Below are 25,029 nucleotides of genomic sequence, written 5' to 3'. Positions count from 1 at the left end.
GGAGCCCAGTTATTTTAACTAATCTGGGAGCAAATTCTACTTAGATTTAAGGTTTTTTATTTTGTTTTGGTGGGAAATGGGGTTTGAATTTAGGACTTTGTGCTTGCAAAGCAGGTGTTTTACCACTTGAGCCACATCTCCAGGCCTAGATTTAAGGTTGGTTATGATTGATAATCAGATTCTGAAAAGTTTCGGAGATAACCATATTGAGTTTATTATAGTATTTCTTCTAATTAAAATTTTAACGTAGCTATAAAAGAGTTCCATGTTACTAGATACTGTTCATTATAGACTTTTCTTACTGATATGATCAACTTGGTAAAAAAAGCACACATAGCTAAAAAACTATGTCCATATAAGAATTGAGGCTATTTATATAAAAACAATCATGCAAATATTATTTTAAAAATATTTTATCATATAAGAGAAGCAGTATCTACTAACTTTATCCATAAGCCTCAAAAAAGCTACAATAAGACAACTAATACACAAATAGTTTCCAAGTTTTCAACCCAGGGAATATTTCCAGCCTCATCTTACTGGAGAGGTAAGCAATTTTTGGACTATTTATTTGGAAGGTCTTCACCACTATTTTCTAAAGCCACACTGTGGTCCTAGATTGGAAGAAAGGGAGCCCTCTAGAGTAGCAGGTTTGCAAAATACTAGTAAGTTGTTTTCCAGGTTATAAAAGCAGGTGGATGACATCTCTGTCTAAACAAAGAGTCACTTCTTACTTGAACTTAGTTCACTAGCTTACCTCCCATGATGAATTGGCAAGTGTTTGCGATGGATCCCATGACTCCCTTCCACGAATGCATTGGGAGGTTTATGATACACAGAAGCCAAAGAACCAATGTGGCAGATAAGCTCATCCAGTAGAGTTGGCTCAATGAGGTCTGTTTCTTCAGAGATCAGTGGCTTCTCAGACAAGACTACTTCTTTGGCTGTCACAGGGTCAGTTGAGAGAAGGCGCCAATAAATATAGCCCCGATCTCGAAGGTCAGGATTATCAGAATCCTAACAAAAATGCAAATTCAATAAGGTTAGATGGAACTGTTCCTCATCAGAAACTGAAACTGCTGGATTTATTGTCAAGGCAATGCTGTAGTGATTTATGTAGACTAGCTGTTAAGGTAGTTCCTAAGATTCCACGTAGTTTTAATACAGTCATAATTCTATAATTTCTAATGCTTTAAGGAATTTTAATAAAAATTGAGGTACATTACTGTTAAGACTCAAATTCATAGGGAAGCTAGAAAGAGAAAAAAAAACTTACTCTGAAAAGTTAACTGGCTTGAGATGGCTTCAGGACACAAACTGCTACAAATATTAGTAGGAATATTCACAACATTATATCTTACACATATTTCACTAATACTTACCTTCTTGATTCAAATATTTATTAAGCATCTTATTGTAATCATTGGTTAGGCCATAGAAATGAGGAGATTATACACAGTACCTGACTAAGGAGCTCACAGAATATTAACTATTACAATACAATATAAGAAGTACTGTTATCTAAATAACAGTAATAAAAATAATAAACCATTACAGAAAGCAGGTAACTATGTGCTTCTAAAGAGGGTAGCACTGGTGATTTTTCTGGTTGTGGTCTTAAATTATTTTATATATACTCATGGCTAAAAAAAAAAATTATTACCAGTAACACATCACAATCTAGAAATGTGTAACATAGGGTTAAGGGCATGGCTCAAATGGAAGAGTACTTGCCTAGCAAGCTCAAGGCCCTGAGTTCAAACCCCAGTAATGCTAAAAAGAAAAAAAAAAAAAGCAGCAGCAAATGCATAATATAAAAAGAAATTTCCTTCAATCATCCAATTCCTCCATCTCTCAAGTCCAATCCCCAAAAGAGCTATGATTAGTAGTTGGTAAGTATCTATTCAGACAGTTCCCAGCACACATACATTTGTTTTACAATAACCACTTTCAAATTACATACACTGTTCTATAAAGTTGCTTTCTATTTTTTGGCAGTACTGCCTTGTGCTTGCTAAAACAGGCACTGCATCATTTGAGCAATGCCTAGAGCCCACTTTATAAATAGACAAATAGAATTTTAGTTTTCACTATTTTTACTAGTTCCTTATTGAAGGACATTTGGATTACTGCCTCTTTCTTCTTGTCTTCCTAACTTTTACATTTGTTTCTGTGACCATTAGCAATTGGCAATAAATATCCTGGTCTCCACCTCTTAGGAATATGTCGGTACAGTGGCATTATTTATGCACGTTACTCAAATGGCATCATGTTATTAAAGGCAAAAATAAGTCAGTTAATTAATTAATTATGAATGACAGGATTTCTTTCTGTTGCCAGAATGAAACTCATCATCCTCCTATCTCAGCCTCCCTAGGAGCTGGAACTATAGGCATGCACCACTGTACCTGGCTCAATTTCTGTATTTAAAGTCAGTCTCCTTCTCTCTCACCCTGATAAGTATTTTGTTTGTTTTTTCCATGTTTATTAGAAGTCTGAATTTTAGCCAGATTCCTGGGCTGGTGACTCATGTCCACCAGCTAATTTGACTTTCACACCACTCTCATCAACAGGAGCCTTTCTAGAACTATAACCTTCCCATGAAGCTCCATTAGCCATCCCAATTCACACTTGGGTTTCTTTACTATTTTTACTTTTCTATTGAGTTCATCATGAAGAAGATAAAGAAACTGGCAGGCATTTTATATGATTTTTCCAAAGCTGTCTTGAGTGAATTTATTGACCACTTCTTTTGAGTTATCTGTCTGTACCTCTTGGGTCATGATTTCCATAACATTCTTCTGGATTTGGTGAACCTATTCGTGCAAAGTGTTAAAGGTCTTCTGTATCTGACTGCGGCACTTTTTAGTAAAAACCAACATACAACAGACAAAACAACCACCAGTAGTCTTGACATCAACATGAACTTCAATATTTGTCATTTTTTGGATCATGAAACACATTTTGTTGGGGATAAGATTCACGACATGAAAAATGTCAGTTTTTACCAAAACATTCTTCGTAATTAGTTTGAACTTTCTAAATGTAATTTCATTCTGCAAGTCAATAAGACTCACTTCAAACATTAATAGAGAGGCCACAAAGAAGGCCGTCTTCTTGACTGGTGTTTTTAAAAAATCAAAAGGAATTTCAAAAACAGTTTGTTTTGTGATAGCAGGGTTTGAACTCAGGAACTCACACTTGCCAGGAAGGTGCTCTTACCTCTTGAGCCATTCCAGCACCTCTTTTTTGTAATTGGTTTTTTTAAGATGAGATCCCTTGAACTATTTGCCCTGATCTCTGCTTCCTGAGTAGTTAGGATTACAGGAATGAGCCACCAGTACCCGGCTGTAAAAAACAAAAGATTTAAATTTCCATGTGGACATTATGTGGCTTAGTTGATAAGTAGAAGCTCTCAGTTAGTCCCACATTTTCATTGGTGTGTTTAAATCATTGTGTGATCTGTTGAGTGTTTCCTTGCCCTTAATTTTGTGAAAACATGCCTCCCAAAAAGCAAATTGTACCTGAACAGCATGGTTAAAGTTATGGTAATTCTCCCAAGCCAAAAAGGGCACATAATGTGTTTAATTTAAGTGATAAAATTGGTTGGTTGAAAGGTGGCATGTCTTTAGTGGAAGCTGAGCAATGTTATGGGAAGATTGTACTGCATCCACAGTACAATCCTGAACTCTATTCATCCTGAACATTGGCAAGATTTTTGTTTGTTTATTGTTTGCTTTACAGTACTGGGGTTTGAACTGAAGTAAAAAATTTTATCTTGATGAATATGTGGCTATGCTTTGTAATATATAATTAAAATAAATACCATATTTGACTAACTTGGAAATTTTTAGTCTTTATAGATTAGTAGTCTTGCTAAGCATATTAAAGTTTATAATATGCTTAGCCACATATTCATCAAGATAAAATTTTTTACTTCAGTTCAAACCCCAGTACTGTAAAGCAAACAATAAACAAACAAAAATCTTGCCAATGTTCAGGATGAATAGAGTTCAGGATTGTACTGTGGATGCAGTACAATCTTCCCATAACATTGCTCAGCTTCCACTAAAGACATGCCACCTTTCAACCAACCAATTTTATCACTTAAATTAAACACATTATGTGCCCTTTTTGGCTTGGGAGAATTACCATAACTTTAACCATGCTGTTCAGGTACAATTTGCTTTTTGGGAGGCATGTTTTCACAAAATTAAGGGCAAGGAAACACTCAACAGATCACACAATGATTTAAACACACCAATGAAAATGTGGGACTAACTGAGAGCTTCTACTTATCAACTAAGCCACATAATGTCCACATGGAAATTTAAATCTTTTGTTTTTTACAGCCGGGTACTGGTGGCTCATTCCTGTAATCCTAACTACTCAGGAAGCAGAGATCAGGGCAAATAGTTCAAGGGATCTCATCTTGAAAAAACCAATTACAAAAAAGAGGTGCTGGAATGGCTCAAGAGGTAAGAGCACCTTCCTGGCAAGTGTGAGTTCCTGAGTTCAAACCCTGCTATCACAAAACAAACTGTTTTTGAAATTCCTTTTGATTTTTTAAAATTGTTTTTTGACAGCATTTGGTCAAACCGCGTGTAATAAATCCATGAATAAGTTGGGCTTACTATACTGAGGTTTGAACTCAGGGCCTCATGCTTACTAGGCAGACGCTCTACTACTTGAGCCACTCAGACCTTTTTGCTTTCATTATTTTTCAGATAGGATCTCACACCTTTTGCCCAGGGCTGGCCTCAGACCATAGCCCTCCTACCTATGCCTTCCGTCTAGCTGAGAACCACCATATCTACTTATCTGTTGAGATGGGGGTCTTGCTAATTTTATGCCTGAGCTAACCTTGAACTTTGATCTTCCCAATCAGCATCTCCAGAGTAGCTATGGTTTACAGGTATGAGCCACCGCACCCCACCCTGAACCTCTTTTCTTCTACCAAAACTATCACATAATTCTGAGGGCCAAAAATATTAAAAAATTCAAGGAAGCAACATAAGTACTTTGATACTTCATACTAAAGCTGAAGTCACCTAGAAGTTGTCAGACTCAACGTTATTTTTACAGATTTTTATAGTGTCCATCATTGACACTATAAAATCTCACACAATTTTCATGAATTATCAGCCACCCCATTTAAAAGCTATACAAACTAGTTACATTCCAGTGGAACATGTTAAGATTGTCACAGGATCTAAAGACTACACTTATTTCCATTAACACCTCCCCAAATGAACCTTCTTGGGAAGAGATGCGTAATTTCTTATAATTTGAAGCAAGACAAATCAGATCCTCACTTTTTCCAGAATTCTCACCTGTGTTGCCAAACTCAAGACCTGCTGGACCAGCTCTTGTGTTTCTGATGGCTTCTTGAGGAATAGCTTTACTATGGCAGTAAGGAGAGTGAGCTGTACCTAAACAGATACAATTTGATAAGATTAGAGGTACATGGATTATTCCCTGGCATCATCTTCTTCAAAGTGGTATCTCTTCAACTATGAATTACTGGAATCTTTCTGAGTTTGGTTAAGAGACAAAAGGTTAAAACATAGCCAGTATCAATAATAGCAACAAAGGTATTCTGAAATACAAAGGTATTTAATTGAAAACTCACTATCCTTAAAAAAAACTTCCTATCCTTAAATTGCATTTTTGCACCAAAAAAGCTTGTTTCTGAGCCAGATTATCAGGTGTACTTTTTAAAGTACATGCTAACACAATGATAGTGATAAAACTGGCTCCTAACCAAATCTTGTAATATTTACTTCTATCAAAAGTTACACATTTAGGGCAATGTGGAATCATCTGTCATACTGGGGAAAGAGTCAAGACAGTAGAATTATGTCAGATCACAGCCATTTATAAGAGGACTTTTAAACTACTATTAATATTAACTTACTAAAATTAAAATTACTGTAATGGATTACATAACGAACTTCTATTTGCTATGAGTACAAACGCCAGAGGGCAAGGCCTTAATAATTTGTCTGCTTCTCTAGGCCTATGACTTTAGTAAGAGAAAGGGACAGATGGGAAGGAGTCTAATCATCTAGAGAAATCTTTTCAAGCCTCACCACAGCCCCAGGTGAAATTCTCTGCTGTAATGAGCCAGAGCAATTGCTCAGGATGATGTGTAACCATCCTTAAGTAACAGAAAATAAAAATTTAATTACTGCTCTAAACCAGCTGTTCTCCAAGTATGGTTCTGGACCACCACCACCAACAGTAGCAGCAGCACCCTGGATCTTATGAGAACTGTGAATACATAGGTCCATCTCAGACCTACCAAGTCAGATAGTCTGTGGACAGTGACCAGCAACCTGTTCTACAACAAGCCCTCCAGGTGTTTCTAATGCTCATTAAAGTGTGAGAGCCACTGGTCTAAGTTATACAGGTTTGCTACACTAGCCATCAGTACAAATGAAAAAGATTATCCCTTTTGGGAGAAAATTGAACATACTCTATATAAACATACAAGTAAGAAACTTTCACTTTCTCTGATATCTTTCCAAAGAGATTGTGGTACAGGATAGACAAGAACTTACCTGAGTGCTTTCATCATGAAAACCCTCCAAGAAGCTCTCTAGTAATTCATCTGCATTGTCAATTCTTTCAGCATATTCTCCCACAATCCAAATCATAGCTGCTCGAGCATCGGGCTCATCCAAGGAATCTAAGTTCTCACAGAGTGTGGCAATGATACTTTCATACCTGATGCAACAAAATGGACTATGGTTACCAAAGGCAAAATGAAGAATTGTTTTTTTTTTTTTGGTGGTATTGGGGTTTGAACTCAAGGTTTTGTACTAGCTAGATAGGCACTTTACTACTTGAGTCACATCTAAAGTCTAGGAACTGTTTTTTTTTTCTTTTTATTTTTTATTTTATTATTCATATGTGCATACAAGGCTTGGGTCATTTCTCCCCCCTGCCCACACCCCCTCCCTTACCACCCACTCTGCCTCCTCCCTCTCCCCCCCACCCCCTCAATACCCAGTAGTAACTATTTTGCCCTTATTTCTAATTTTGTTGTAGAGAGAGTATAAGCAATATAGGAAGGAACAAGGGTTTTTGCTGGTTGAGATAAGGGTAGCTATACAGGGATTTGACTCACATTAATTTCCTGTGCGTGTGTGTTACCTTCTAGGTTAATTCTTTTTGATCTCACCTTTTCTCTAGTCTAGGAACTGTTTTTAATAGTGAAGGATAAAAGCAAAACCATAGACAAGGGTCCCCAAACCAAACCACCAAACTATAAAGGCTGTTAAGGTTGTTAGTCAAGAGACTGTATGGGCTGTCAGTCAGAAGTTTATAAATGCCTTAAACTTCCCACCAATTATATTTTAACAGCTAGGTCCTAAATCTTTATTGAAAAGACAAAAACAGGGCTGATGCAGTGGCTCATGTGGTAAAGCACCTGCCTTGCAAGCATGAGGCCCTGAGTTCAAACCCTAGTACCACACACACACACACACACACACACACACACACACGAAAAAAACAAAAAACAATTCATCAGATACCCATTTTGCTCTGGTTATTCTGGAGATGGAATCTCTCAAACTATTTGCCTGGGCTGTTTACCTTGATCCTCCCAATCTCAGGCTCTCAAGTAGCTAGGATTACAGGCATGAGCCATTGGCACTCGACCCTATTATAACATTTTCTTTCAGAAATCTCACTTTATTTTTAGGAAAATGAAATTATAGAACCTCAATGTCCAGAAGAAACTTTTTTTATAAGATACATTTATATTCTTTCTCTCTAAAGCACATACACTAACAACTTGTTTGCCCTAAGAAATTTGTAATTCAAATTTTTAGTTTTACAGATCTCGGTCATGTTTACCATGTTAAATTCATCTGCTTTGCTAATATAATTTTAAACATTGAAATGACACTGTTTAATAAGTTAGAGTGAATAGCTGAGTTACACACTTAATTGTCTGCCTTACTTTCATTGATTAAACCAGGCTCCCTTGTTTTCTTAAGAGGAAACTGTTATAACCCCTTACTAGCACAGACCAGACAGATTTCTTTATCAATCATTTTGAGATACACATCTCCACCTCTAGTCATAAAGTTTAAAACCTGATTCTTCTCTTTTCTTACTATAAACTAATAGTTTATGGTGTACTTTCCAAAAATGCCATTTCTAGAATTAAAAAAAAATGTAAAATATTTACTAAACCATTATCTTACCAAAATAGTTCTACTAATTCTTGAGCCCATCACTAAGTCCAACTTACTACGTTACTTCATTTAACACTATCTTTAAAGATGAATCAGAAGCTTCAACACAAAATATCTTTATTAGGCAAAATGAGATTTAGAATATTCACAAAACCTGCTTTTATTTATTTATTCATTTATTTACTTACCTACTTAGGTGGGACTGAGGTATGAACTCAGGGCCTCATATTTGCTAGGCAGGTGCTAGCACAATCTGCCAGCCATGTTTTTGTGTAGGACAATGTCAAGACAGGGTCTTGTGAACAATTTGCTTTCACAAATATTGGTCTGGCTTTGAACCACAGTCCTCCTAATCTCTGCCTCCTGAGTACTAGGATTATATGTGTGAGCCACCAACACCCAGCCTACAAAACCTGCACTTATTTTACAGATTACTTAATTGGTTGCTTCCAGAATCAAACATTAAAAAATACTTTTGGTTCATAAACTAAGAGACCTGAATCAGAAAGTTGTGTGAAGAGAAAAATGTAGATTTTTGTATATCCATGAGAGCAGCTATGACACCTCAGAAAGGGCTGGTAATTTATTGCTATATATTCTCTACTTTCCCACAAAGTAATAGTTCACATAGAAGGTAAACAGTACAACTGGTATTTTCCTGACTTTTAAGACAGGATAGCCACATGACTTGTCATACAAACTGAGACATTTCTGGGAGGAGAAAGTGCATAATGATTATTCATTATGTCTGGATAACAAGCATAAACTGAGATCCTGTCCAGATAATCTGGTATACCTAGGTTTCCTATTTAATGGTAACTTTGCCATCAAAGAATCTGATATGTTAAATTTATGCCAATAGACAGTACATACTCAAGGCAGGGTTTCACTACTTCTAAAAGTAATAAAGTACAGTGAAAACTGAGGTTTTAGGCCCTGTTAGCTAACTGCTTTATACATTTCTGATTTTTAATCAAGTATTCAATTATGACTGGTTAGAAAAGAATTAATTCTTACCTAGTCAATTTCAAAGTGCCTTCCTAAAATATTTCCTAAATGATCTAAAGAAGAGGATTAGAAGAATTTGAACATACTTGTTGGGATATTTGCGGAAGATGTCCCTTATGACAACAATTGCCTCCTGGACCACGTAATTTACTTTCGTCTGGATTAAATCAAGCAATGTGCTTACACAGCGTTCTGCAGATTGCTAGGAAGAGAAAGATAAAAAAATGAGATGATGTATACAATAATACTAACTTAACATTAAAATGAAACAGGTGCATCAACTAAGCTAAATGAACAGGTACTTAATTTGACCAAGCTATCCTATAGGTTAGGCTATCTGATGTATATCTACATCAGAAATTCTAGATATACACCAAATTTTATTCCTTACAGGGGCTGAGGTGTGGCTCAAGTGTTGTAGCACTTGAGTTCAAACCCTAGCACTGCCCAAAAAAAAAAAGAAAAGTTTTATTAATTACAAAATATACTTATAGGTGAATTTTTCTTTCTTTTTTGGTGGGACTGGAGTTTTGAACTCAGGGCTTCATGCTTGGCAGAGTAGGTGCTCTACTGCTTGAGCCACACCTCCAGAACATTTTGTCCAGTCTAGCCTTAAACCTCAGTTCTCCTGATAACTTCCCAAGTAGTTAGGTGTGAGCCACCAGCATCCAGCTTCTTTTTGTTTTTTTTCTTGGCAGTGTAGGGGTCAGGGCCTCATGCATGGTAGGCAAGCTACATCCCCAGCCCCCAAATGATTCAGTTTTAAATTAAAAAAAAAAAAAAATCCTGCATAGCTGGTAGAATCGAAATTAAGAAAAAATAAGCCAGGGCAGAAGGAAAGAATAAAAATTGAAGAACAAGCCAAAGTCTTTAGAGTTCTTGGATGAGTATAAACAGCACAGAGTATCTCTAAACCTCCTGAAATGAATTGCCAAATGTTGTATGAGCATACAAGTATGTTTTCCAGCTTTCATTTTATTTTCAGTTACCCATGATCCAAAACAACAACACCAAAAACCAGCTGAAGAGCTACTAGACAATATGCCATTTGTATGACTATATAATTTAAGTCTATGGCCTTAGACAAACTATATTCATAGCCTACAATTCAGCCATAAAATGGAGTTTAATCTACTAATCTTTTACTAATAAGAAGAATGTGGAAGAATACAAAGTGTCAAAACAAATGTTTAAAAAATGTATTGACATTGTGATAGTTTTTTAAAAGGAGAAAATTCTATGAGATCCTAAAAATCACAGACCAATCTAGCATATATTACAATGTAGTATTATGGGTTACCTCCTAATGTGCATCTTGCTAAGATGCAACAGAAAGTACACAGCATCACCTAAAAGGTACTTTTGCCAAAAACTCTGAGCATGAATATTACTAAACCTCTAGATTTAAGTAACTAAAAGTAATAGAGGAATAAGATAAATAGTATGACTAAAATACAACAAATCAAATCCAGTCTCTGGGAAAGTCTATAAGCCTAATAAACCTTCAATAAGTGGTACCAAAATAGTAAAAAGACTTAAGAAACATACTAACCAAATGCCATCATTGGACCTGGTTTATATTTTGATTTGAACAAGGCAAGTGTAAAAAGACATTCTGACAACAATTAAGGAACATTAAACTTGGACTGGGTATTCAATGAGATTAAGAATTACAGTTAGTTGCTGACATGACAATGATACTGTGACAATATTTTTTTAAAGGCCCCTGGAGGGGAGAGGGAGAATATACAATGGGAACAGAAAATTTCTTTAATAAAAACAAAATTGCATCTTGGTATCACTTTTATAAGGTCATATATGATTCAGTTTGCACCATGAAATGGTTCTGCAATTTTTTTTTTTTGGGGGGTGCGGGGTTTGAACTCCACCTTCAGCCACTCCACCAGCCCTCATTTGTGATGGGTTTTTTTGAGATAGGGTCTCTTGAACTATTTGCTTGGGCTGGCTTTGAACCATAATCCTCCTGATCTCTGCCTCCTGAGTAGCTAGAATTATAGGCTCAAGTCACTGGCACCTGGCAATTCTGCAATTTTATTTATCTCCTCTATTTTAATTATTTTTAGCTAATAATTCCTATTATTACAGCAGCAAGAGTTAGAAAAATTGATGGATGCCAGTGGCTCACTCCTATAATCCTAGTTACATGAGGCTGAGATCAGGAGGATTGTGGTTCGAGGCCAGTCCGGGCAATTACCTCGTGAGACCCCATCTCAAAAACAAAACAAAACAAAAAACAGAACAAAGCTGGGTGCCAGTGGCTCATGCCTGTAGTCCTAGCTACTTAGGAGGCACAAAGCAGGAAGATGGTGGTTCAAAGCCAGGCAGTGTAAATAAGTTTGTGAGACTTATCACAAAAATACCCAACAAAAAACAGGGCTTCAGAGTGGCTCAAGTAGTACAGCGTCTACCTAGCAAGCATGAACCCCTGAGTTCAAACTCAGCACCACCAAAAAAAAAAAGAGAGAGTTGGAAAAATTATAATTTACCCATAACATATTTAAAAGTTTGTAGGCTATGGGCTGCTGTAAGGACTGAAGCATCATAAACTGGAAAATAGAAATAAGTACCAAACATAATACATATTAGTGAATCCTTGGTATTATTATACCAAAGGTAAACAAAAGGCTGTTTTTCATAATGTATCAACATTTGAGAGCATTTATATCCGTGATACTATTTTCTAGCAAATTCTTACCAATCATATTGTTTTTAAATAATAAAAAAGTAACATAAAGCAGAATGGCAGAGAGGTAAGAGTAAGCATTCAAAAACTGTATACCTAAAAGTCCAGAAATGAATATATACATAAAATTGAGTGTATGATAAAAATAACATTTCCTAACAGCAAAGAAAGGGTGATTTGTTCCGGTTTGATCCGCCCCACTAAATTCTTTCATCAAAAATTATTTCCAGATTGCTTAAAATTATCTTCAAGCTAATAAATATAATCACTGCCATAAAAGAGAAATTAAGGTGATATTAATATAATTTTGAGGTGAAGCCCAACTTTCTACGTGTATGCCACTTGAGAAAAAAAATACCTGCTAGAACTCACTACATAAGAAAATGTAAACTGTGTATCAAAAAAAGAAAAAAGGAAAATAAATTGGGAAAATTAATGCTAACTAAAGAAAAGTTAATGTCCTTAAAAAACTGACTTGGAAAACATAACATTTTGGAGAAAGTTACATAATATGTGAGTGAGTAAGTGATTCCCAAATAGTTCATCTCGACCAGAGTTGGAAGATTTGGCTACAAGGATACTCCGTATACTATTATTTGAAAAGAGAAATAACTTTAAAAGTCCTACAATAAGGGAAAGACTAAATAAATCATGAAGCAAACACACACACATTATGTCTACAAATAAAACCAGAAACAAAAAGTCATGTAAAATTTTACTAGTAATGTGGAAATATGTCCATGCTGCAATCATTTTAAAAAGCAGATTACAAAAGTAAACATAAAAGCATTCGTAGTATAATCTCATTTTTACAAAAAAAAATCTGTGTACATACAGAAGACTATATAAACAAGGATTTAAAATCGTACCTGCTCAAGCATGTACAATGAAAAGGTAGAACAGGATGGGCAAGAAGAGCAGGGGCAGGAGGATTGAAAGTTTGAAGCCAGCCTGAGCTGCAGAGTGAGAACTTTTCTTAAAAGAACAAGAACAAAAAGGTAAAAGTTACTGGAAAAAACAGTACTATGGGATTGCTTTTTCAGTGCCATTTGGTTATGGCTTAATAATTAACCTAACCAACTTAATACAACAAAATTATACTTTTATTCACCTCATGATATGTATGTATATATTTTTAGTACTGGAGTTTGAACTCAGTGCCTACACCTTGAGCCACTCCACCAGACCCTTTTTTTTGTGATGGGTTTTTTCGACATAGGGTCTCCTGTACTATTTGCCTTGAAGGCTTTGAACCACGATCCTCCTGATCTCTGCCTCTCTAAGCAGCGTCTAGGATTACAGGCGTGAACCACGGGTGCCTGGCACCTCATGATACTTTATAACACAGAAACACCCATATTTACTGTCTTAATAACAATACCAACTTTAATTCCTACATCTAAATTCCCAACAGACCCTGTTCTCTTAGCTGGCTTCTAAACTAAATTTCATATATACTTATTTGTCCTATCTTTGAAACCAAATGCACATTTTAAAACAGATGAGATGCCTGAAACAAAGCAGCAGGTCAGTTTAGAAGCTATACAGAATGTTTTTTAGAATTCTTTGCTGCTTCTCCTTGTCCCACAGATGACTTTGTTACAAAAAAACAAAACAGTCATTGCCTTGCCTGCCCTAGTTAACTGTGTCTGGGCTAGGCAACTCTTTGAAACTTTTAATTTTTACCTGAAACAATTCTAGGAAGAGTTCTAAGCCAAATCCAGATAACTTGAGATGAGAATGCTAGATAAAGGCAGAATTCTTGAAAGGTCACATTAAGTTTCCTGAGAAAGTTAATTCCCACATTCTCTCATTCTCCCAACAAAACACTAGTCAAAGGAAAAAGTGAAAACTATCAGAGGGTTGTCTTTTCTGGAAAATTGTGGAGAACCTTGCATTAGTCAGAATGCATGACACTAAGCCTCCAGGAATCTAAAGCTTTGAGAATACTTTCTAGTAATTTCAGGGCCAGAAAATCTTTTAACTTTGGAATGGAATATAAATTTTGTACTACTCCTTAAAGCTTTGTCAAAGAAGTAAAGAAGGCAATGACAGCTGGGTAGAAAAGATGGTTATGTACACAAGAACAAAAAGTGATGATTCCTAGACTACCAAAATCTCTGTAAACTGTATTAGTAGTAAGTAAATAAAAGAAAAGCAAAGTATGTGAGGTGTGATGATAAAAATGATGTATTAGATTCAATAAACAGGCTTTCCCACTTCTCAAATGAAACTACAGAAATGTATTAAACATCTGAAGAACCAAGAGTAGAAACCAGGACTGACTATATAATACAGCTAAATGATTCATCAATAGTAACTACATGAAGCACTATTAACTTGAAGAAAAACAAGGCCAAATAAAACTTGGACTTCATAGAAACTTCTCTGACATAGCACCTGTCTATTTTTTCCCATGAAGTACTGGTCATACTGTACAAATTGTTTCAGTATCCACAAGAAGCCATAAGGTCCAACCTTCTTACTCTAAGCAGAATTGCATAAAATCAAGTAGCCATGAACAAATAATTATGGGCTCTGAACTTGGAATAACATTTAACAGAAGCCATCATTAATTTAAAAAGATTTCTGGATGAGGAAAAGCAGATGGAAGACTGGTGACTTAAAAAGCAGGGCAAAATAAATTACCATAATATTTATTGTAGTTGCCTTTAACGCAGAGAAACTAAAGCAGATACCTTAAAAGCAACTGAGGCCAATAGGAAAAGGGGACCAGGAACTAGAGAAAAGGTTAGATCAAAAAGAATTAACCTAGAAGGTAACACACACGCACAGGAAATCAAAGTGAGTCAATGCCCTGTATAGCTATCCCTTGTTCCTTCCTATTATTGCTTATACTCTCTCTACAACAAAATTAGAAATAAGGGCAAAATAGTTTCTGCTGGGTATTGAGGGAGTGGGGGGGAGAGAGAGGGGGCGGAGTGGGTGGTAAGGGAGGGGGTGTGGGCAGGGGGGAGAAATGACCCAAGCCTTGTATGCACATATGAATAATAAAAGAAAAAAAATAATATTTATTGTAAGGCTGCAGCAAAGACAGAAAATAATTTATGCTCTAAGACCAGAGGGTTCTTTAAGAGGCCTTCCAAGTAAAGAACTCCCTGTCCTGGAACAGAAACCTGCTTGTCAACAGCTCTGCCTACATATAGGGAAGTCCTAATCAATTTTTCTGTTACCTCATTCTTAAATCTAAATGGGCTGCACTTTACTGTAGGCATAATATACATCTCATATAAAAATTATGTACAAGCAATCACCATCATGAAATGCCCTAGACAGTGAAATTTAAGATGCATAAGTGGAACAAAAACTGTAATTTATACCCACAGAGATTCAAGAAACTATTGCAACCACAAAGGGGAAAAAAAGTACAAATAATAAATAAGCAGCAGCAATGAAGGGAGGCTATCTGGAACAATGCGCAGAAGCCATAGAGCAATCAGTCAGACTGGAGGAGAGAAGAGTCTAAGACAAAAAGAGGTTTACAGATCTGATATTATGCCTGAGGAACTGAAAAAAGATAGGGGTGCAATGATACACAATGCAAAACAAAACAAAACAAAAAAAAACAATTAAAGAAACTTCAGAAGAAAACAAAATTCTGTAAGATGATACAATCATTCACACTACCTCAATACATTTACATAATGTGCATATGTTTTGCAAGTCTATAGTTGAATGAACAAGGAATAAAGGCATATGATCTTAATTTACAAAGATAACTACCATCTAGAACAAAACCTTATGATATAACCACACTGGAAAATAAGAGAGAGAAGTGGGAATGGTAAGGTATATGAACTCAGCTTCTTATCTTATAGCAGAAAGTTAAAAGACAGAGCTGGGTATGGTGGTTCAAACCTATAATCCCACTTAGGAAGCTGAGATAAGAGGACCGTGATTTCAAGGCCAGTCTATGCTACATAGTGAAAAAAAAAAGGGTTATGAAAGTATCAAAAGATTAACCAAACCCAAAAACACAGTTAAAAATCCTTTCTTCTGGGAAGAGGGTCTTGGTAGGGAAAGGAGAACCAGGAATAGCAGTATTTCATTAACAATTCTTTAATCTATTAACTATGTGCTTTCTTAGTTTGATAATGTTAAAATTTTCAAGTATAGGAGTGAAGCAAACACTCAGAATCCCGTAAGATGTGATTTCTACTCCCATTGGACACTTACCTCCACCTTGATGGCACATCGTCCAATGGCCCGCACAGCTTTGCGAACAAAGTCAACATCCACCTCAGTGGCATATTCCTTCAGTTCTGCCAGAACCTGTCAAATGTCCAGGAAGTGGATAAACATTAAGGATTCTCAAACATTCAATCTCATGGCCTAACTTCTTCTGACGGTCAGATCTTAAGCTCTAAGCATCATAAATTTGAGACTGTGTGAACCCTGACCTGAGCAATGTTGGCTTGGGATGCCAGACGAATCATGATGTCCAACTTCTCTAGTTTAACATAGATAGGATCATTGTACTTCACAAAGAAGACTTTTATTTCTTGCTTCAAGATTTCAGGCCTGTGGTTCACAGAAACACAAAAAAGGAAAGTGAAGTTACATCCTTCTGAGTCTGTATTAATATATAATCAATGCCTCTCTAACCTCCTACTCCCTCCATGAGAAAACTCACAAACTTCTTCTACTGTATTTATTTTTTTTTCCTTCTAATGTTGGGAATCAAACCCCAGGCCTCATACATTCTAGGCAAGCACTGAGCTACAGCCATAGTCCCTCTATTCTTATCAGTTCCATTTGGCAAACTGTTTTTATCCTTACTACATGTTGTCATGAAGAACTCCTGGATTAAGAACAATCTAGGTCTAAATTATAGCCTGTGTTATCAGAAATAACTAAATATAACTAAATTATTGTTAGTGTATCAGAAAGAGATCCTTCAGAACACAAACTGGACTGTAGAGCAATACCAGACATTTACTATAGAAATGCACTGTTGTCAACTATAAGCCCAATGATTCTGGGCAGTTATTCAACTATGTAACATTTTCATTTCCAAATAGTAAAAAGAAACTGACATTGGCCTATTGCACATTTATATTATGAAGCTTAATTCAAAATTATGAACACTTTAAATCACTAATTCATAATTTTCCAACCTTTTCTGGACAATTAGGTTGATGTTCCTCAGGGCAACATACTGCACTTCGGGCTCCCCAGATAGAAGAGTGACAAGTGGGGGAGCTAACTTCTTCAGCAGCATACTGTAGTAGTCAGAGTCCTTGGGTAACAACTCTAGAAATTTCATTAGGACTTTTACCGCTGAAAGCACCACTGCTGAGTTGGCATGGGACAACCGGGGAGTTACCCGCTCACAGATGCTGGGGGCAGAAAAGGAAAATTATTATCTTGGATTATAATTTCTTTGTACAATCTACTCTACAAGGTAATGTTTCAGAGTCCCACGGCCCAAATACCAAGAAATTAAAGAATCAGTTAGAAAAGTCAAATCTCCACACTCAGACCAAATTGGGATCCAACACTGCAGAAGCCTCATGCCCAGCAAACTACAGGCAGAGCAGGAACAACAGAAGATTTTAGGAAACCATCAACAGGGGATGTTCAAACTGGAAGGGAACTAGCAATAACTCAAACACTTGAGCTCACACCAGTTACCTTCTTATTTTATAGTCCACTTTGTCTCCCCATATTATGTTAGGGCTCCCTGCCTCACAGCTCATTTCTACTCAACCTATAGGAAGTCAAATTAAGCACTCTGAGAATTATTTCATAGTGAGAAGAGATAGCAATCCACCTGTGACTTAAGGTTTCATTGTAAGGTATAGGAGGAGGTGAGTTGTCAGGAAAAATTACCCAACCTACTGCTTTCAGGACAATAAGGGAAGCTATGAAAGGGGTTTGTTTTTTTAAATGTCAGAACACCGTTGCAATATTCTCCCAACTTCTTCCACTCTCCTAGCCCCTGTCACCTATGTTTAGATGCCTCATGAAATTTTAGATATTTAATTACCCATGCACTATTAAATGAAATTAACCTATAATTTTGATAAGCTGTTAGGCAACACAAGTAGCTGCTCACTATATTAAAGATACAAGATAAGTGGGTGGTGTTACTCTCTCTCCTTCCTGTATGTAGTTGGCTGACTCCTTACCTCCTTCAAGTCTTTATACAAATGCCACCTTCTCAATGAGACCTTTCCTGACCATACTTTTTTTTGGGGGGTTACTTTCTTACTGTGTGTGTGTGTGTGTGTGTGTGTGTGTGTGTGTGTAGTGCTGGGGTTCAAACCCAGGGCCTGAGCTATCTCCAGAGCACACTAACTACCCTTTTTAAAAAGAACATTGCCTCACTCTCAAATGCCCAGAATTTCTTAGATCTCTTCCTTACTTTACCTTTGTTAGCACTTATTATCATCTGACATATTATATATTGTATTGAATATATAAACTCCTACTCCTATCCCTCAGACTAAGTGCTCCACAAGGGCTATGATTTTTGTATGTCCACTGCTGTATTCTCAGGGTCTAGAACAGTGCCTGGCACACAGCATGGGCTTAAGAAATGTTTGCTGAATGAATGATTGAGTGTAATGTCAATGACCAACAACAGAAAATAAAATTCCAGATAAAGTTCTTTCCAGAATATATTTGTGCTTTCAATGATGGAAATAAATTATTAGGGGCTTTACTTTAGTCCAGAGGGAATAATTTCCCAGACAAGCAAAGAGCACTTACATTCTAGTAGCTTGGAAATCAGCTTCAGCCAGGCAAGGAAGATTCTTATCTACCATAATTAAAATATGTCAACTTTAATGAAGAGCCAACATTTCTTCAGAAGTACTTTGCCTAGTACAGTGCTTATATATATAAAATGTTCAATAAAAATTGGAGATAACTCCAACTTTGTAAACTAAAGTGTATGTGTGTGTAGATGAAATTAAGTGGTCAATTTCTCATAGTCACAGAAAACTGGCAACACTAAGGTGGTAAAGGACTAAGCAAACAATCAAGATGTGCCTTTCAGAATTTCCAAATGCGGACTGACATGACTTTTCTTTATAGCAGAAGCGGCATAGATTTTTCTGACTTTAGCATACTTTCTCTAGTTCTAAATTATAGGTATTCAGCTCAATCAGTAATATGAAGCCACTTACTATGTATCTAATGAATAGTGCTGTCACTAGGGGAGAGAGAGAGTCAATAACCTTTACCAAATGGCCAAGAACTGGGAGATGGGAGACAATGATGAGGCAGATTTTAGCCAAGGGGGCAATACTGTTCAAACAAGAAATGAAAAACATACGTTTCTTAGAAACAGCTATTTTTGTTTATTCCACCACCTACTGTGTTCCTAAATCCAGTGAGAAAAAATCTTAAGGATAGCAAAGTCTATCCTTAAAACAATCAATCCACTAACCTTCCTCAATCTAATGTACAAGTCTTATCCTAACAGCAAACACTAGAACTTATTTGATCAGGCAAGACTATCAGATATTATCCTGGAAAAGACTGACCTCTGAGCTTCCCGGTCATCTTTAGGATTGTAATTAGACAGGCAGTCCAGGATGAAAATCTGGCCCCATTCGGTGCACTCATTCAGGGCTGTCAGCAGCTTATTAATATTCTGTGGGTTTAGATCGAGTAAGTTGCTATTTGGGTGAGACTCACTGATTTCAGACAATGCTGCTACAGCATTAGCCACCACCTGAGAAAGAAACATATCATTTACATACACAGAACAGCACAGCTCTAACATTTTACCAACCTTTGCAGGATCTCAACTTATAATCATTCCTGAACATTTTAGCTAGTCAGAAAGAAACACAGAAACTGCTTTCAGAACATATATTAAGCTACTAATGATAGCAAATATAGCTTCCTACTGGCCAGGCACTCCAGAATTAAAGCAATTAATATATTACCAGAGTCACAGATGATTTACTATTAAAACATACATTAACTGTTCTAATCATGCCCAAAACTATCAATAAAATCAAGACATAAGAACAGCTTTAAAAAGTGAAGTCTAGGCCAGGTGCTGGTGGTTCACACCTGTAATCCTAGCTACTCAGGAGGCAGAGATCAGGAGAATTGCAGTTCAAAGACAGCTAGGGCAAATAGTTCAAGAGATCCTATCTTGAAAATACCCAATGCAAAAAAAGGGCTGGCAGAGTGGCCTGGAGGTACACATCTGTAATCTTAGCACTTGGGAGGCAGGAGGATCACAAGGTCAGACCAGCCTGTACTACCTACAAAGAAAAACTGTCTCAAAAATGAAGAACCCAGAACAAATAACATAATAGCAATATCCATTATTATGTAAAGGATAATGATGGCAGAAACAGAATTATCTCAAGCTTTAATGTAGTGATCAGAACAAAGATTCCTAGATGAAAAAAATCTTCAAAACTCATTTGGTAAGTATGAAGACAGATTTTTATTGTTATGAAGTGAAATCAAGATCTACTGAGTGGGGGATGGAGGAATGGTTCAAGTAGTAGAGTGCCTACCTAACAAGAACAAAGTCCTGAGTTCAACCACCAAAAAAAAAATGTAGTGAGATGGCAACATATATCAGGTTCTTTTCTTGATTTTGTTTGCTAATTCCATCATCAAGCATGATATTTAGTAAAAACTAAAAGGCGTAAGAGTGAAACAATAATCCCCTCCATGAGCTTTGGATGCAGGGAAAAATATTTTATTTCCAATACACAGTACATTTGATTGACTATATTTTAGTACAAGAAAAATCAAAATGTCATATTGGAAGACCAAATGCCTATTCCTATCTATATCATGCCCAATTTACCAACTGTCCAAAAATGCACCCACCACAATTACCATTTCTGTCAGTGAAACTCTTTTGTGTATGTGCTTAAAGTTAAATATAAGGTCTAGTAATAGGAAATGTAGAAGAGAAAGTAAGAATTAGGGGGACTAAAAAAAGCAATGGAGAGAAGAGAATGATGTTAAACAAAATGAGCAATAAGAAGCACTCTGCTATCATCAGTATAAGCAACTGGAAATTAAACCATGTGTATAATGCAGCTAATGAAGTATAAGTTCATGTTTAAACAGGCAATTTCCGTTTATTATCATATTAAAACAAGAAAATAAAAAGGGAAAAGTCAGTCTAATTAAAACATGATCCTCTATCACAGTTTGAAGCCAGCCCAGGCAAATAGTTTGAGAGATCTTATCTCAAAAAATATCCCAACACTCACACAAAGGGCTGGCTGAGTGGCTCAAGTGGTAAGAGCACCTGCCTAGCAAGTGTGCAAGTATAAGTCTATGTTCAAAACCCAGCATCACAAAAAAAAGAAAAAAAAAAAGTCGATCCTCTGATTAGATCAGAGGATTATGTTGAAGAAAACCTGCTGGAGAGAGCAGATCACTGCCAAGTCCCCAATGCAATGAATGATCAGAGATGCTCTCCAACTCCTGTACCAAACCTGTTTCTCTAAAACTCCTTCGATTCCTCACGCTCCACCTAATGTTCACATTTAGAAATGCTGAGGCAAGCCCATGAGGGAATACTTTAAACTCTCTTGGTCAGAAAGTCCTACTTCCTTCAGTCTAATAGAAGCTTGAAATAAATTAGTCGCACTGAATCTGAGTTAAATGAAGAAAAGGATTGACCTCAAGATAGCAAATGGGTGGCTAGTGTACATCGGACCACTTACTTGTCGGTGCTTATGCTATGTTTCTTAGGAATTTTGTATTATGTACATATTCCACCTGTTTTTAAAAATAATAGACTGAAACTTTAAAGTTCACGTCCTCTTCCCAGAGCCTTTTCCAAACAACAATACACAGTAAGCATGGGATTTAGTAAAAAATCACCAAAGAACAAGTTCAACACTTACAGTAACTTCTTTAACTTCCTTGAATAGTAAAACAAATGTGGGTTTCTTTCATTTGAAGCATCACTTTAATTTTGAACAGTTAGAATAACCAGGTGTAACATTTTCCCCCTAGGAAACTGATATTCTCTTAGGAAACACTGCTATAATCTCAGAAAAAAATTAGTTTCCAAGCAAAGAAAAAGGAGGAGTTTCCAAAGAAAGTGTTTTGCTTTAACAATGAATTTATAAATAGCATTTTTCAATACATAATTGACTTAGAAATAGTTGGTCTCTAGGTTGCAAAGGAATACATCCATAGTATAAAACAAAAAAATCAAACTCGCCTTTTTATTCACTATGTTTCCTAATTATGCTATGTTCTAATCTTTTGGAAACAGCAACTAAACATTCCCCACTCCTCACCCTTCAAAGAGATAATGCAATATAAATACAGAAATTAAATGCTTTCATAAAAATCATACTGAATCCTAGACAAATCTTTATTGACTTTAACCACAGACTTATCTACTATCTGGTAGCTATCATGCATACTTGGAGTCTGTTTATTTTTTATTTTTTAAAGATAAGCAGTTTGTATTTTTGACTTACTTTATATTATACCTAAAGGAGTTGTACAAAGTGATAAAAGACTATAATAGCTAAAATTCATTGAACACTTACTATGTGCCAATAATCCTCATTAAAAACTGAGGTAATTGCTAATAAAATCTGTACCTATTAAGTTAAGACAACAGACTCAGAGAGGTTCAGACTTGCTTAGGGTCAATACAGCTAGAGATACTGCTTGAATATAAACTCAAGGCGTTTGTCTGATTCCAGTGTACTAATCACTCTTGCTTCACATATCTACAGAAGTCCCACGATATGTGAAATTCAACTAGGAGAAAGGGAAAATAAAAGCAGGATGGGAGAAGGATGATAATCAAAATAGTATTTCTAGGCAAAGGTGACATGCAGATTTATACAAGGAAAAAAATACATTCTTCTACTTTATTTCAGAGGTAATCATATCCTAGCAGTACTTATAGAGGCAAGAGTTACTATCTAGCTACAAAATCTGATTTATCAGCTATATCTATCTCATATGCAGAAGTCCTGAGTACATAAATTTGACCTCAGGTTTTTGTTTTTTCTTAAAGGAGCAAGCTGGAGCAGTGAATATGGTTACAATAAAAATGATTCTGTAGAACAGGCCTCTAGAAGAAAATCTTGATACACACTTGGAGTGGAATATCACAGAAGCTTGTTTATGAGAAAGCTCTCACACATTTCCTTGCTCTGCATTTTAATTTCACTCTTTTTCATAAACTCAGAACCCAGGAAACATCGTTCTCCAGTACAGTGAGTTTCTATTACATAAACTACTATTTTGGGGGCTTTGATTTCCAGCCATGATCTTCAAGGTCACATACACTCCAGAAAGACTTAGGCTTCAGTTTTTCTATTCAATTTATAATTTTTTGGCTGGTGTTCCTAATGACTTGAATTAAGTGAAAGTAGTAGAATAATTGACCAAAACTATGATGAAGAAATACATAGGTACTTAAATATTTTTATTCTCTTAAAAATCAGCAACAATTTGGAATCCTGCCATCTCTTTTACACTACTACTGTTTTTTTTCTAGCAGCAGTGGGGTTTGAACTCAGGGTCTCATGCTTGCTAGGCAGGTGCTCTACCACTTGAGCCACTCTGCCAGCTTGCCATCTCTTACAGAGATGCTTCAAATGACATGTAAAGCACAGGCCAACATATTATTGTCGGCCTTTCATTCATTACGCTCTTCTCATGGATACAACTGTGACCATGCAGTACCAGTTAAATATTTCTCCCTCTCAAACAAATAGGATGTAGAGCTTATTCTGTAAACCAAAACACTGTCCAGGAATGCCAATAGTATGCCTACCATATTACATTCTACAATATTCCATTTTTTCCCTCCCTTCTTCCATGGAATGAGAGCTAAAATTATCTAGTTCAGCCAACACAACTCATTATGGTAACAGAATTTGATTACATGTTAACGAGTAAGATTTACAAATAATAAAGTTCATCTGAATGATTTAAGATATAGTCTGACAAAATGCAAATATTCTTAAAGACAAAACACCACAAATAGTGTCTATCAATAAACAATAAACACTACCCTCCTGTCTGTAATCCTAGTGACTTGGGAAGCTGAGATTGGGAGGATTTCGTTTAGAGACCAGTCCAGGCAAATAGTTCGTCGTGAGACCCCCATCTCTGAAATAACCAGAGCAAAATGGACTGGAGGTATGGCTCAGGTGGTAGAGACTCCTTGGCAAATATGAAGCTCTGAGTTCAAATCCCAGTCTCACCAAACAAACAAAAGAGCACTACCTGAAGAATCAAAGAGTCCCTCAGTTCACATACCACAAAGTTCCTTTAAGCATGCTATAATGTGAATTAAAAAAAGCATTCATTATCACTCCACTTAAGATTTCCCTTTTGAGGGTAAAGTATTCCCCTGCCAAATTAGAGCCTTGAGATTATCTTAAAGAAAAGAAGAATGAATCTTGAACTTTTGAAGTGCTGGGGGTTAAACCCAGGGCCTAGCAAACATTTGCACTATACCTCTATTGTTTTGTTTTTGTCTGAGATAGGGTCTTGCTGAATTTTGCCCATGATGTCCTCGAACTGTGCAATCCTCCCATCTCTGCCTCATACACTGCTGGCATTACAGGCATGCATTATCATGATGTTAAAAATTTAATATTTAAAAAATTAAAAAATAAAATTTGCCACTGAAAGATTAACCTTTCTAAAATTATTAATATCTAGCACCACAATCTATATAATAGAAAATATATTTCTATACAACAGAAATATAGAAAACATATGCTTGTTACTAGTAAAGCTTACCCTATACCAGATTCAGTATTAAGTGTTCTACAAGCCCTCTGTACTTCAATGCTCACAACAACCCTAAGACATAAGCACTATTTGTAAAGTCTATTTTGTAAAATAGGATACCGAGGCTTAGAGACACACAGCTAAGAAATGGCAGAGCATGGCTGGAGGTGTGGCTCAAGTAGTAAAGGGCAGGCACAAGTCCTAGATTTAAACCCCAGTACCACACATACACACCCCCCAAAAAAAAAAAAAAAAAAGAAAAGAAAAGAAATGGCAGAACCAGGATACAAATGTAAGTCTGCTTGGTTTCAGAGCCTGAATTTTAACCATTATGCTATAGCAACTAGAAGAAGAAGAAAAAAAAATACC

The 25,029-nt window shown here is 36.2% G+C and overlaps 1 protein-coding gene and 1 pseudogene across 5 annotated transcripts in view; both read right to left on the bottom strand.

Moving 5' to 3' along the window:
- Positions 1-25,029, bottom strand: part of Ap2b1 (adaptor related protein complex 2 subunit beta 1) — a 119,976-nt gene that overhangs the window by 57,515 nt on the left and 37,432 nt on the right. For all 5 annotated transcript variants that reach the window (XM_074046260.1, XM_020174824.2, XM_020174822.2 and 2 more), the window contains exons 6-13: positions 19,437-19,627; positions 17,061-17,282; positions 16,344-16,464; positions 16,120-16,215; positions 9,305-9,420; positions 6,564-6,729; positions 5,334-5,432; positions 758-1,017 (exon numbers count right to left, since the gene is read on the bottom strand). In XM_074046260.1, coding sequence (XP_073902361.1) covers positions 758-1,017; positions 5,334-5,432; positions 6,564-6,729; positions 9,305-9,420; positions 16,120-16,215; positions 16,344-16,464; positions 17,061-17,282; positions 19,437-19,627 — 1,271 coding nt within the window. The remainder of the gene's footprint in view (positions 1-757; positions 1,018-5,333; positions 5,433-6,563; positions 6,730-9,304; positions 9,421-16,119; positions 16,216-16,343; positions 16,465-17,060; positions 17,283-19,436; positions 19,628-25,029) is intronic.
- Positions 1,024-3,240, bottom strand: LOC141413775 (small ribosomal subunit protein eS1 pseudogene; annotated as a pseudogene).

This window comes from Castor canadensis, chromosome 11, assembly GCF_047511655.1.
Source record: "Castor canadensis chromosome 11, mCasCan1.hap1v2, whole genome shotgun sequence".
Taxonomy (NCBI): Eukaryota; Metazoa; Chordata; class Mammalia; order Rodentia; family Castoridae; genus Castor; species Castor canadensis.
This window is presented reverse-complemented; position numbering and strand designations above follow the sequence as displayed.